This window comes from Alligator sinensis, unplaced genomic scaffold (assembly GCF_000455745.1).
Source record: "Alligator sinensis unplaced genomic scaffold, ASM45574v1 scaffold471_2, whole genome shotgun sequence".
NCBI classification, from domain to species: domain Eukaryota; kingdom Metazoa; phylum Chordata; order Crocodylia; family Alligatoridae; genus Alligator; species Alligator sinensis.
The window spans coordinates 413,419-424,742 of record NW_005842143.1 but is presented as its reverse complement, the minus strand read 5'-3'; the positions used below and the strand labels follow the sequence as shown (position 1 = coordinate 424,742).

The 11,324-nt window shown below is 48.0% G+C and overlaps 1 protein-coding gene across 2 annotated transcripts in view; it reads left to right on the top strand.

Moving 5' to 3' along the window:
- The window catches only part of LAMC2 (laminin subunit gamma 2), a 33,272-nt gene that overhangs the window by 8,514 nt on the left and 13,434 nt on the right, over positions 1-11,324 (top strand). For both annotated transcript variants that reach the window (XM_025206184.1, XM_025206183.1), the window contains 8 exons: positions 886-1,074; positions 3,634-3,769; positions 4,884-4,982; positions 6,002-6,138; positions 9,104-9,226; positions 9,921-10,110; positions 10,285-10,397; positions 10,813-11,031. In XM_025206184.1, the coding sequence (XP_025061969.1) occupies positions 886-1,074; positions 3,634-3,769; positions 4,884-4,982; positions 6,002-6,138; positions 9,104-9,226; positions 9,921-10,110; positions 10,285-10,397; positions 10,813-11,031 (1,206 nt within the window). The remainder of the gene's footprint in view (positions 1-885; positions 1,075-3,633; positions 3,770-4,883; positions 4,983-6,001; positions 6,139-9,103; positions 9,227-9,920; positions 10,111-10,284; positions 10,398-10,812; positions 11,032-11,324) is intronic.

Here is an 11,324-nt window from a genome sequence, read left to right as displayed (position 1 = left end):
CTTTCCCTCACTGCCGTGTTTCTCATTCCTCTGGTTTCTTACTTCTGCTTTTGCTTACAACAGAAAATGCTGAACATGTATAAACTGTCCTTATGCTAGAGACAGCTCTATGCTGAACTGAATTTTGCCTCTCTTATTTTATAGTAAACATTGATATTTTCCCCTTCTTACCATGGAAACGGTATCTTTACTTTCTTGAATATTATCGTCAGTCATCTTCCTTTGGTTTTCTCTGCAATAGCTTCAGAAAGTTTCAACAACTGGCTGGATCCTCAGCTGGGGTAAATCTCTTTTTGCATAGAGTGAGGTGGCTTTTATACCAATGCAGGCTCTGACTCAGTGCTCCTGATGAGCAGGGTGCCAATGCAACTACAAGAAATGAGGTGGGCAGGGGGTAGTTCAAGTGCATTGCCATCCCAGCTCACCATTACACTATATTATGAGCACCATTGTGGCATTGTACTGCTTGGATTCTATTAATGGGTTATTTTTGTCTTTTATGAATCTAGCTTCAGGATTTTGTTTTTAGTAAGAAAAATCTCCTTATGGTGATCTAGTTCAGTTCCCAGTAGTACACATCACAAAAGAACCCAGGGCAACTGAGTCTTGTTGGCACTCTTGTCAGCAGACGGAGAGACTAGAGACCTGAAGGGGTGGTGAAGTGGTTCATTTGGGTGTTGGGTGGGTCATATTAGTGGGGAAAACAAACTGAATGTTTGCACTGTCTGTACTTGTTCTGTGAACAAATAGGTAGCTTTGATTTCCAGGGCACTTTGTCTGGTGCCCTTCACTAGGCGCACACATGCAAACTTTAAAGTGCAAACCTGATTCCTTCTCGGTAGGTGCTAATTTATTGAACCATGGCCATTTTCTTTGCTTTTTCAGTCTGTGACTGCAATGGGAAGTCCAGGCAATGCATCTTTGACCAGGACCTGCTCAGAGAAACAGGAAATGGCTTCCGCTGCCTCAACTGCATGGACAATACTGATGGGGTTCGCTGCGAAGGGTGCAAGGAGGGGTTCTACCACCAGCAAAATGGAGAACATTGCTTGCCATGCAGCTGCAACCCGAGAGGTATGAGAGATGCAAGAATGTGTCAGCGAGGAGCCTAGGAAAGAGGAGGAGGAGAGTGAATGAAGGGAAAAGAGCTGGTCCAGAAGTGCCCAAATCCAACAGCTGTCATGGAGCTGCTGCATTTTGGCAATTACAACTTGGGCCTAATTCTGGTGGATTAAACCAAATGGATCCCAAGCTACATCCCTCCTCAGCTGCCACTGTGATGGTCACGCTGCATGGTCCCATTTGTCACTATCAGTGCGATGTTGTGAAAGGATTTTCACAGCATGAGCAGCTGTGGTGAAGTCATATGGGGCCAACAGAAATGCATGGGTGTGCACTCGCTTTGGTATCTTGGTGGTGGTGGCTGCTGCCTGCCATGAGAGTTCCAAGTGGCAGAGGCAGCTGAGCGCAAACAAGGCCTGAGCATCTCCCAACCAGGCCCATTTAAATCTGTTGAATGAGCTAGGATTCTTGCAAGTCCAGCAGACCTAGAGCAGAAGGGTGTAAGATCAGCCCAGAAGAGCTTCTGGAAACTGTCCTGCTTCACATGTTGGCTAGAAAGGCTGCCACCAGAGCGTACTGACATAAATGGAATCTAAGCTAGTGTTCACTCAGGACTAGGTTTGCTGAACGTAATTCCTAAATTCAGAATTGTAATCACCCCCCACTCCTGCCACCTATAGATTAAGACAGTGCAAGTAAAGACAGGGGAATTGAATAAGAGCAACTCAACCTCCACAGTCCTTTCACGTCTATGGAAGAATCATAGCCCAGTTAAGTGCCTCACAGCAAATCATGCAAGTTCCTCAGAGCATAGGTTAGATGGGGAGTGTATGGGGCTTGGCATTGCAGGGGCACGCAAGGCAACAGGCTACCTAAGGGAGTGAGGTCAGAATGCAGGTTTTACCATTGCCACTTCTCTTCACCCTCTGCAGCATGTCAGAAGGTCACCATGTCACTTTTAATGAGTAGTGTGCTCTAACATCAGCCATCTGTAAGGGGCTGTCAGCAAGCACAAGCTGGGGGTGACCCAAAGTTGATAATGTTTGATGGCTGTTCAGAGATCCTCATGCAATGTATTTTTTAGTCTCAGACCAGACCCCATGGGAAAAGGCATTCACATCAGAAAGGATCTTAACCAAAGCCTGCTAGAAGGATTTAAAAGGCTTCCACCAAGTGATGGAGTCAAGTCTAATGTCCTATCACATTTTGCAGTCATTGGCAATTTTGCTAGAGATGAGTGACTGTGACTGGATCATGGGAGTGAAAGGATCACTCCCAAGTTTGAAGCAAGGTGTCTTGGGGTGGGAGGTGTATAAAAAAGCCAACAATGCTGATGTACAATTTTGTGGATTAAGAGAAGGCTTTGGTGTGTAAAACCATACTCTCCTGCCTTCCATCTGCACTGCTACTCTAGGAGGGGATAATAGATAAAGTGCACATGACATGAATGTCTTCTCTACTGCTTATGGAACAGATGAGAACTCATGCTGTGACAAGAGATGGGCCTTCATGGTTTCTCAACGTTTTTCACTATATTTCAGTGATGATGTGGCCTGCATATCTACTGTAGAGCCAGTCCTGGTGGTGGTGATCAGATTTTTGTATCTGCGGAAAACTGGTGTTTCATAAATATCAGGTTGAGAATCCTATGGAAATTCTGAACATGTTGTTTGTCTGTAAGCACAGAAATCAAATCATTACAACCGCTCATTAAACCTGAAAAGTGCCTGACCAGCAAAGTCGAGAGGTAGTCTTTTAATTGCTGGTTGGCTAAAAATCTAGGACAGAATGTCTCCCAAGTACTATAATAGAAAAGGATACAGAATATGTTGTGAATGTATAGTGGTGGGAATGTTAACTTCTGTTCTGTTTCCCTGTCACCCAGCCAGGGTGGACAGTGATCACCAGTTCAGAAGGATGGTACAAGTCTGATGTCCTGTGAAAAAACTTAATAAATGTCCTGGCCCAAATCCTCAGATGACTTGAATTAATGTAGTTGCACTGAAGTTGGAGTTACACCAGTTTATACAAGCATAGGATCTACCACAAAGGAAGCAAATCTCTGGTTATCTGGTGTTTCCTTGAGTCTGTCATGTCCCTATGTAATAGTACTGGAATTACTGTAGCACAGAAGATCCCTTAAGATTCCCTCAGTTCCCACAGCTTGAAGTCCCAAGCTGCAGGAACTTGAAGTCCCTTGGTTGAAGTCTCCAACTTTCATGGGGGATGTCATAACAATTTCCACAGCAAAAACTGATATTGTGAGCCCGTTTCATGTGGGGAACTGGAAGCAAGGGCAGGAGAGAGATTAAAATGAAGGAGTCTGCCAGAAGTCAGATAGCTGATACCCGTCCTGCAAAAATGAGGGAATTGGTTATAGACCAATACATAATTAATGATGAAATTTGCCTTAGACTAGGAAAGTTTTCCATTTTTATTCCCTGAAAGGCTCCAGCAAGTGTTGTTAATTTCCCCTTATGTTCCCGGGGGATACTCTTGGTGGGGTGGTAACTACTGAGAAGTCTATGATGGTAAGCACTATTTCATTCTCTGCTTCTCCTGTTCCTCCAGGCTCCCTCAGCCCACAGTGTGATAACCACGGCCAATGCAGCTGCAAACCGGGCATGACAGGAGAAAAATGTGACCGATGCGAGCTAGAATTCACCTCTCTCTCAGGGGCTGGGAGCAGGGGAGATGGACAGCTGCCGTAAGTACCACATACAAACTGTGCTGGCAGGACTGTCCTTTCAGAGTTTCCTTTTCTGCAGCAAATTTCCAGTGCTATCTGAGTATTTATAGGGAGCATATGATGGCTGGAGAGCTTTATCCTTGGTCAGTATGGACAATTTATGTTATCACAGCATCTCTCTCCCTCTCTGGTCATGAGACCATGGGGAGAGGCCTGTATCTATGACCCTAATCCTTAAAATTGCTGCTGCTGTTATTCTAGAAGCAATCACATGCTGGCTGTAAGGATGGAAGGGGGAGTGGACATTACCATAGCTCTCCAGTGTACCACTCAGCTCAAGCAGCAATGGTGTCCCTTTCCACAGGTGAAGTGCCTCTGACCTCCACAGATCCTGGAAACACTCATCCTGTACTGGTTTCTCTGCTCTTGTCCAGTTCTGTTTGCCTAACTCAAGCTTAAAGACACATATTCAAAGCAGGTGGAAGAGAAACCTTTCCAGGCATAGCACACAATTAACCTGTGGAACTCACAGCTACATGACCTCACTGAGGCTAAGAGCTTGACAAGATGTGATAAATAAAACAAACTCTGTCTTGATGTCTGAATAGCACCTGGCACTAAAACACACCTGTCTGGTTGGAGACTCTAGACATTACCATGATGCACATAAAGTAGGGCTATAAATGGTCAGGCTCCCATATATTACTCAAGATAGAGCCAGGGGTTAGGAGCAAAACCTTTTGCTTGGGCAGGTTGTCCCAGAATTGCCCTTATGGGGCTTCTTTCTTGCACCTCCCTCTGAATTATCTGGTGCTGGAGACAGTGCTGGCCTAGCTGGACCACAGGCCTGGTCCAGCGTCCACTAAGATCTCAGCCTGGGTTCTGTGAACAAGTGGTGGGAATAGGGACCATCCTGTTGTGTTTGTTAGTGAATAGGGAGGCAGTCTGTCTAGGTAGTAGATAAGGGCTGAGAACCACTGCAGTGTGGTAAGTCCCGTGCATTGACCAGAATGGCTGCTCCACTGGTAGGCTGGTGAGACTGCATTGTGTATTTGCTGCGTGTGTTAACCATGCATAAGCAATTTGTTAAACTGAGCTGCAAATCAATCAGAGACTCTTGTTTCTTTCTTAGGAGCTCTCAGTGTGTCTGTGATCCAGCTGGCAGCACAGGGCACTGCATTTCAGGACGCTGCTTCTGCAAGACAGGCACCACAGGCGAGCAATGTGACAGGTGAGTGCGCTTGCTCAGTGCTTCCACCGAGTGGTTGGTAAAGGCTCACTCTTAAACAAGCACTGCAGACCCAGGGGCCTGTTTTTTTGTGCAGATCAGTGAGGAGGAATGTTACCTGGCTCCACAGGAAGTAATTTCTAGTCAGTCCCAAAGCCACCTTCCCTCGCTTCCCTTTCTGCCTTCTCCCCAGAGTCCCAAAACTTTTGCCACATAGGCCTGAGGGATACTGCCTGACCTTTGCTTTCCAGGGACCATCACTGGGCCTGAAGCCTTCAGCACTTGTCACTTCCCTTTGCAAGAATGCCCTATGGGTCTATTCTGGGGGCCTGATTATAGAGGATAATTGTAGTGAGTGACAAATGTCTCATGTGATGTACACACTAGCTAGGAATCAGCTGTGCTGCAGAAGCAAAGTCCCATTTTCCCTCCGCCTCATATTTGTGTAAAAGAAAATAAAGTGCCCCAAAGGTGAGCTTTCAAAGCCAGTCCCAGCACCACCCGCAGCCAGGAGAAATACATGGCTAATTGCCAATCTCTGGAGATAGAGCTGTGTTGAGGCAGGTGGAGCTGCAAGGCAGGATCCTCCCCAGACCTGCTGCAGTGCATTCCTCAGGTACGAACTGTGCTCTGTCAGGAGCTCCTCCCTTCTGTAAGACAGATAAGGACAAAGGGCGGGCAGGGAGGTGCCCATCCAGCCCAGGGATGAAAGCTTGCACTTGTTTGCATGTGTATATAGGAGCCAAGTGTTTGAAGTTGGAGCCAAGGAGCTCAGCACCTATCTCTTTAGAAATCCTTGATTTAGCTGGTGGTAATGAGTTTTTTCACACAATGCCACATGGCATTCAGAGCTTGCGGTCTTTAAATGGCCAGTGTGCTTTGTGCTGTTTGCCTTTCATGGCTGTGTGCAGACTTACACATGCATTACAGCAGATGAGGGGACACATCCAGAATGTGATGTCAGATGTGCTGTGATGATATACAGTAAAACTAAGGCAGGGTTAATGCTATTTTGTACACAGGTGCAAGCTGGGCTACTATAACCTGGATGCAGGAAACCCCGAGGGATGTTCCCAGTGCTTCTGTTATGGGCATTCAACCACGTGTAGCAGCGCAGAAAATTACAGTGTCCACAAAATCACCTCCAACTTCCAGCAGGGTAAAACTCACCTTCAGTGTTTGCATTGCTGGGCTTTGTAATTTACTCCCTATGGAAAGTTTGGGGTTCTGGCATGCAGACTGCAAATTCTCCTTTCACCTGGTGTTCTGGGGGTGGGTGGAGAGGTAGAAGACCATCCCCCATAGAAGATCCCCTCACAGTCCTCTAACCCCAGACCCTGTGGACCAGTGGGGTGCTCTTAATTCAACATGCTGTCATACTTCTCTTTAGCATACATACTTTTGACTCGAGCACACTTCATTTTTTTCATAGATTTCATAGACATTAGGGCTGGAAGGGACCTCGGAAGATCATCGAGTCCAGCCCCCTGCCCAATAAAGAAGTTCTTCCTTATGTCCAGCCTGAAACGGTCTTGAAGTAGTTTGTGACCATTCGACCTCGTCATCCCTTGGGGCGCTCTGGTGAACAAACGTTCCCCCAGATGCTGGTGGTCACCCCTGATAAACTTGTAGGTGGCCATCAGATCACCCCTGAGCCTGCGCTTTTTCAGGCTAAAGAGCCCCAGGGCTCTCAGCCTGTCATCGTAGGGTCTGCTTCCCTGACCTCTGATCATGCGCGTGGCTCTTCTCTGGACTCTCTCAAGCTTCTCCACATCCTTTTTGAATTGTGGAGCCCAAAACTGGACACAGTACTCCAGCTGCGGCCTCACTAAGGCCGAGTACAGGGGGAGAATGACGTCCCGGGATTTGCTTGAGAAGCATCTATGGATGCAAGCCAGCGTTTTGGTCGCTTTACTAGCCGCCGCATCGCATTGCAGGCTCATGTTCATCTTGTGGTCAGTGATGACCCCCAAGTCTCTTTCTTCCATAGTGCTAGCCAACATAGCACTGCCGAGCCTATAAGGATGCTGCGGGTTTTTTTTCCCAAGGTGGAGAACCTTGCATTTATCGGCGTTGAACACCATCAGATTCTCGTCCGCCCACTTGCTGAGCCTGTCCAGGTCAGCCTGGATAACCTGCCTGTCTTCTGGTGTGGATGCTTTGCCCCAAAGTTTGGTGTCATCGGCGAACTTGGCCAGTTCTGATCGCTTCTGACTCCAGTGTCCACATCATTAATGAAGATGTTGAACAGTATGGGTCCAAGGACAGAGCCTTGGGGGACCCCACTGGTCACAGGACACCACGATGAGTGACTTCCATCGATTACTACCCTCTGGGTCCGACCCCGGAGCCAATTTTCCAGCCAGTGGATCGTGGAGGACCCAAGGCGACAATTGGCCAGTTTCTCCAAGAGGCGATCATGGGACACCAGATCGAAGGCTTTTTTGAAGTCAAGATATATGACATCAATCTCTTCTCCCTTGTCCAGGTGATAGGTCACCTGGTCGTAGAAGGAAATGAGATTGGTCAAGCAAGACCTACCCGCAACAAACCCGTGCTGGCTATCCCTTAAGATGTTGGCGTCGGCCAGTCCATTAAGGATGGCCTCTTTAATAAACTTTTCTAAGATCTTCCCCGGGATAGAAGTCAGGCTGATGGGCCTATAGTTAGCTGGATCCACTTTCCTCCCTTTCTTGAAGATAGGCACCACATTGGCCTTCTTCCAGTCCTCGGTCACTACACCAGAGCGCCAAGAGTTTTCAAAGATCCGTGCTAGAGGCTGGGCTATGATGCTCGCCAGCTCCTTGAGTACCCTGGGGGGAAGATTGTCAGGGCTGGCTGACTTGAAGGTATCCAGCTTCTCAAGATGTTCCTTCAGAAAGTCAGCATTAATGGAGGGCAGGGGATCACCCTCACCCGGACTTCCTGGCCCTGTAGCGGGCATGGGCGTCCCATGGGGCTGATGAAAGACTGATGCAAAGTACCTATTTAATAGGTTGGCTTTTTCCTAATAATTTTTCCTTAATAAAAAAGTTAGGAAAACATGGTGGGAGGGGAAATTATATACCCATTTTGGTTTCATAAGATGAAAAAGGACTTTTTATTGTCCTTGATGCTCAAAGCTAGTTGGAGTTCAGTTGCAGCCTTGGCTTTCCTGGTCTGCTCCCTACAGGACTGGACCAGTGCAGAATAATCCTCCTTGGAGGTGACTCCCATCCTCCATCCTTTGTAGGCCTTTCTTTTTAGCCTCAGGAGGTTTGCTAGGTCCCTGGAGAGCCAGGGGGGCTGCTGTGCCCTCTTGCTGCCTTTCCTCCAAGATGGAATAGACTTACTTTGTGCATTGAGGATCGCTCCCTTGAGGAACAACCACTCTTCTTGAACTCCCTTCTCCCTGTGGTCACGGGGAGCCAACCTTGATAACCTTGGACCTGAGACATTGAAATATTCAGGTTTCTAATAAAGGTTGGCTTTGTCACCTGCCACACATGTCACTGAGTGGGGGTGGAGCATGAAAGGGAGGAGGAGGGGCTAATAGTTACAAACTGGTAGGCCATATCTACAGTTGGCATAAACTCCTGGAATCAAGGGTACAATTCCGCTTTGACGATTACGCTCAGTGATTGTGAACCTATCAAATATCAGGAGAACATCATTCAGAAGAACTTTTAATTCAGTGATGTCTCTAATTTCATCAGAGTACTCTCTGGTTAGCAGTTCCCACATAAGAGCCCTTATCCTCCCTTGGCTTGCTGATCATAACGGACCAGTGTCTGAAGACAAGTCTGAGAGCGTTATGTCCATTTAACTCCATACTGCTCTCTGTCAGGTGACCTCTGCTCTCAGTCTGGACACCTATGGTAATAGGCACTGCTAGAATACAAAGAACTCACCTGGCCACTGTTATCAAGGCAAGTGCCTGTGTATAACATAGGGAAGTATGTGCATTGGTCAAGACATCAGCCTAGGGAGGGGGAGGGGTGAACAGTAGTCCATAAGGCAGGAGAGATTGATCATATATGACCCAAGTGAGCCCAAGAACCACACAGTCCTGCCTATAGCCTTTCTTTAGCTGCTGTTTCCTAGATCCAGTGGTTGGGTGAAACGTACCTCTGTTTCCATTCTAGATGCTGAGGGCTGGAGAGGAGTCTATATTGATGGGTCCCCTGTAGAGCTCCAGTGGTCTCCACGTCATCAGGATGTGTTTATCACAGCAAAGTGGCCAGAACCAATCTATTTTTTGGCACCAGGTGTGTGAGCTTGTGAAACAGGAAGGGTCGTACTACAAGAAGATGCACCATACAGGGAAACATAGTTCTGCAAAGCAGCACAGATATTGCCATATGTCCCTGCTCTTCCATGCCAACACATTCACACATGGCCATGTCCAGAATGGGTTGGGACCTGGGTTCAGATTTTGGGGAGAAGTGGGTGTTTCCATTTGCACAGGAGTTTTGGCTTTCTGGGACAAGTGTTAACCCCTTCAGTGTACCTGCCTCCCCATGGCATTATGGTGTAAGCTGCTCAAGGTTGGCATGAAGCAAGTGAAGTGAGGTCATGGCAGCCGACTCCAGCCCATGAAGGCTAGAGCACTGGGATTGGATGGTAGTAATCTTCTTTGGTGGATTCACAAAGGTGCTTCCCAGATGCAAGGCAGTTAGAAATGCTCTATACTGAGTCCCAGGGCAAGGTTCAGCACTAGGAGCTGGATTGGACCAGGGCATTTGCCATCAGAGAGTCAGAACACTGGATAACCCAGGCTCATTTCCCAAGATGGATGGTGGGGATCCTGGCAGATAGGGTGGGACATGACTAATAGTGGGACTTTCCAGTGCATGGATTCCTGTTCCATCCTGCTCTTGGTACATTCCTGAGTCTGGGCCTAAGACTTCACAGTGAGGAGGCTTAGCCCTCTGACCTCCTGGTCTCCTGTTTCCTCTGCAGCCAAGTTTCTTGGAAACCAGCAGCTGAGCTATGGTCAGACCCTGTCATTTGATTACCGTGTGAACCAAGGGGGACGTCATCCTTCTCCACGTGATGTGGTCCTGGAGGGAGCTGGCCTGAGAGTCACTGCCCCCCTCTTGCCTCATGGAAAGTTACTGCCCTGTGGCATCAGCAAGACATATACATTCAGGTAAAACGGGAGGACAACAGGGAGCTCCCAGCTTAGTTTAGTTTCCGTAGTACCTGTATCACTCTGCAGCTTCCAGGTTCTTTGCACTCAGATGAGTTTGGAGGGAGGAGGCAGGAAGACTGGCCTTTACTTGTTGTCCATAACTTCTCAGTCCTTTTCATATCTAATGGGCAGACTGGACGAGCACTCAAGCAGCAGATGGAGTCCCAAGCTGAGCTACTTTGAGTATCGCAGGCTCCTGGGGAACCTGACAGCACTGCGGATCCGAGCCACATTTGGAGTATATGGTGAGTGGGGAGGGAGGATCTGGAGGGATGCACCTGCATGGCCATCCTGATCTCAGAGAACTGGTGAGGGCCCCACCCTGTGAGGTGGAGAGTTGCCCCCACCCTGTAATGTGGTAAGTAAAATGGACTGCCCTAGAAATGGGGGAACTCTGAGGCATAGTGGGGGTAAGAGATTGCTTAGGGCCAACAATGAGTCAGTGGCAGAACTGGGAACAGGAACAGGTTGATTCCCAGTTCCTTGCTCTAATCATCATCCTGCTCATTCTTTGGATAAAAGTGCCGTATGCACAGAAGACACCCCCCTCCTCTCTGGTACAGGCGTGAGCAGGTGAGGCTGCATTTTGCCAGAGACCTGGGTGTAGGAGTTTAGGGTGAAAGCTGCTGGTTGCCTGTAATGTATCTTCTCTCCCACCAGGCACAGGATACATGGATAACGTGACCTGGGTGTCAGCACAGCCCACTTCTGGAGCCCCAGTGACCTGGGTAGAACAATGCAAGTGTCCTACTGGGTACCAAGGGCAGTTCTGCGAAAGATGTGCTCCTCGATACAAGAGGGAATCCCCCAGTCTTGGGCCTTTCAGTGCATGTGTGCCTTGTAGCTGTCAAGGAGCATTAAATTGTGACCCAGACACTGGTAAGGAAAACTGCCACCATGTCCAGTTACAGAGGGGTGGTGGATAATGGTCATGCCCTGTAGATAGAACTGGAGATGCTGTTGGGCTACAGAGTAATGACAATTACATGGTTTGAGTGGGAATCATAGAACAGTAGGGCAGGAAGGGACCTCAGGAGGTCATTTAGCGCAGCCTCCAGAAAGGGAAGGTCATCTAGCTCAGCCTCCCAAAAAGGCTCAGTCATAGAAATGTCAGTAGTAAAACCTGTCCCATAAATCAAGACTGGAGATTGTTGTTTAAAAAGCAAGGGTGG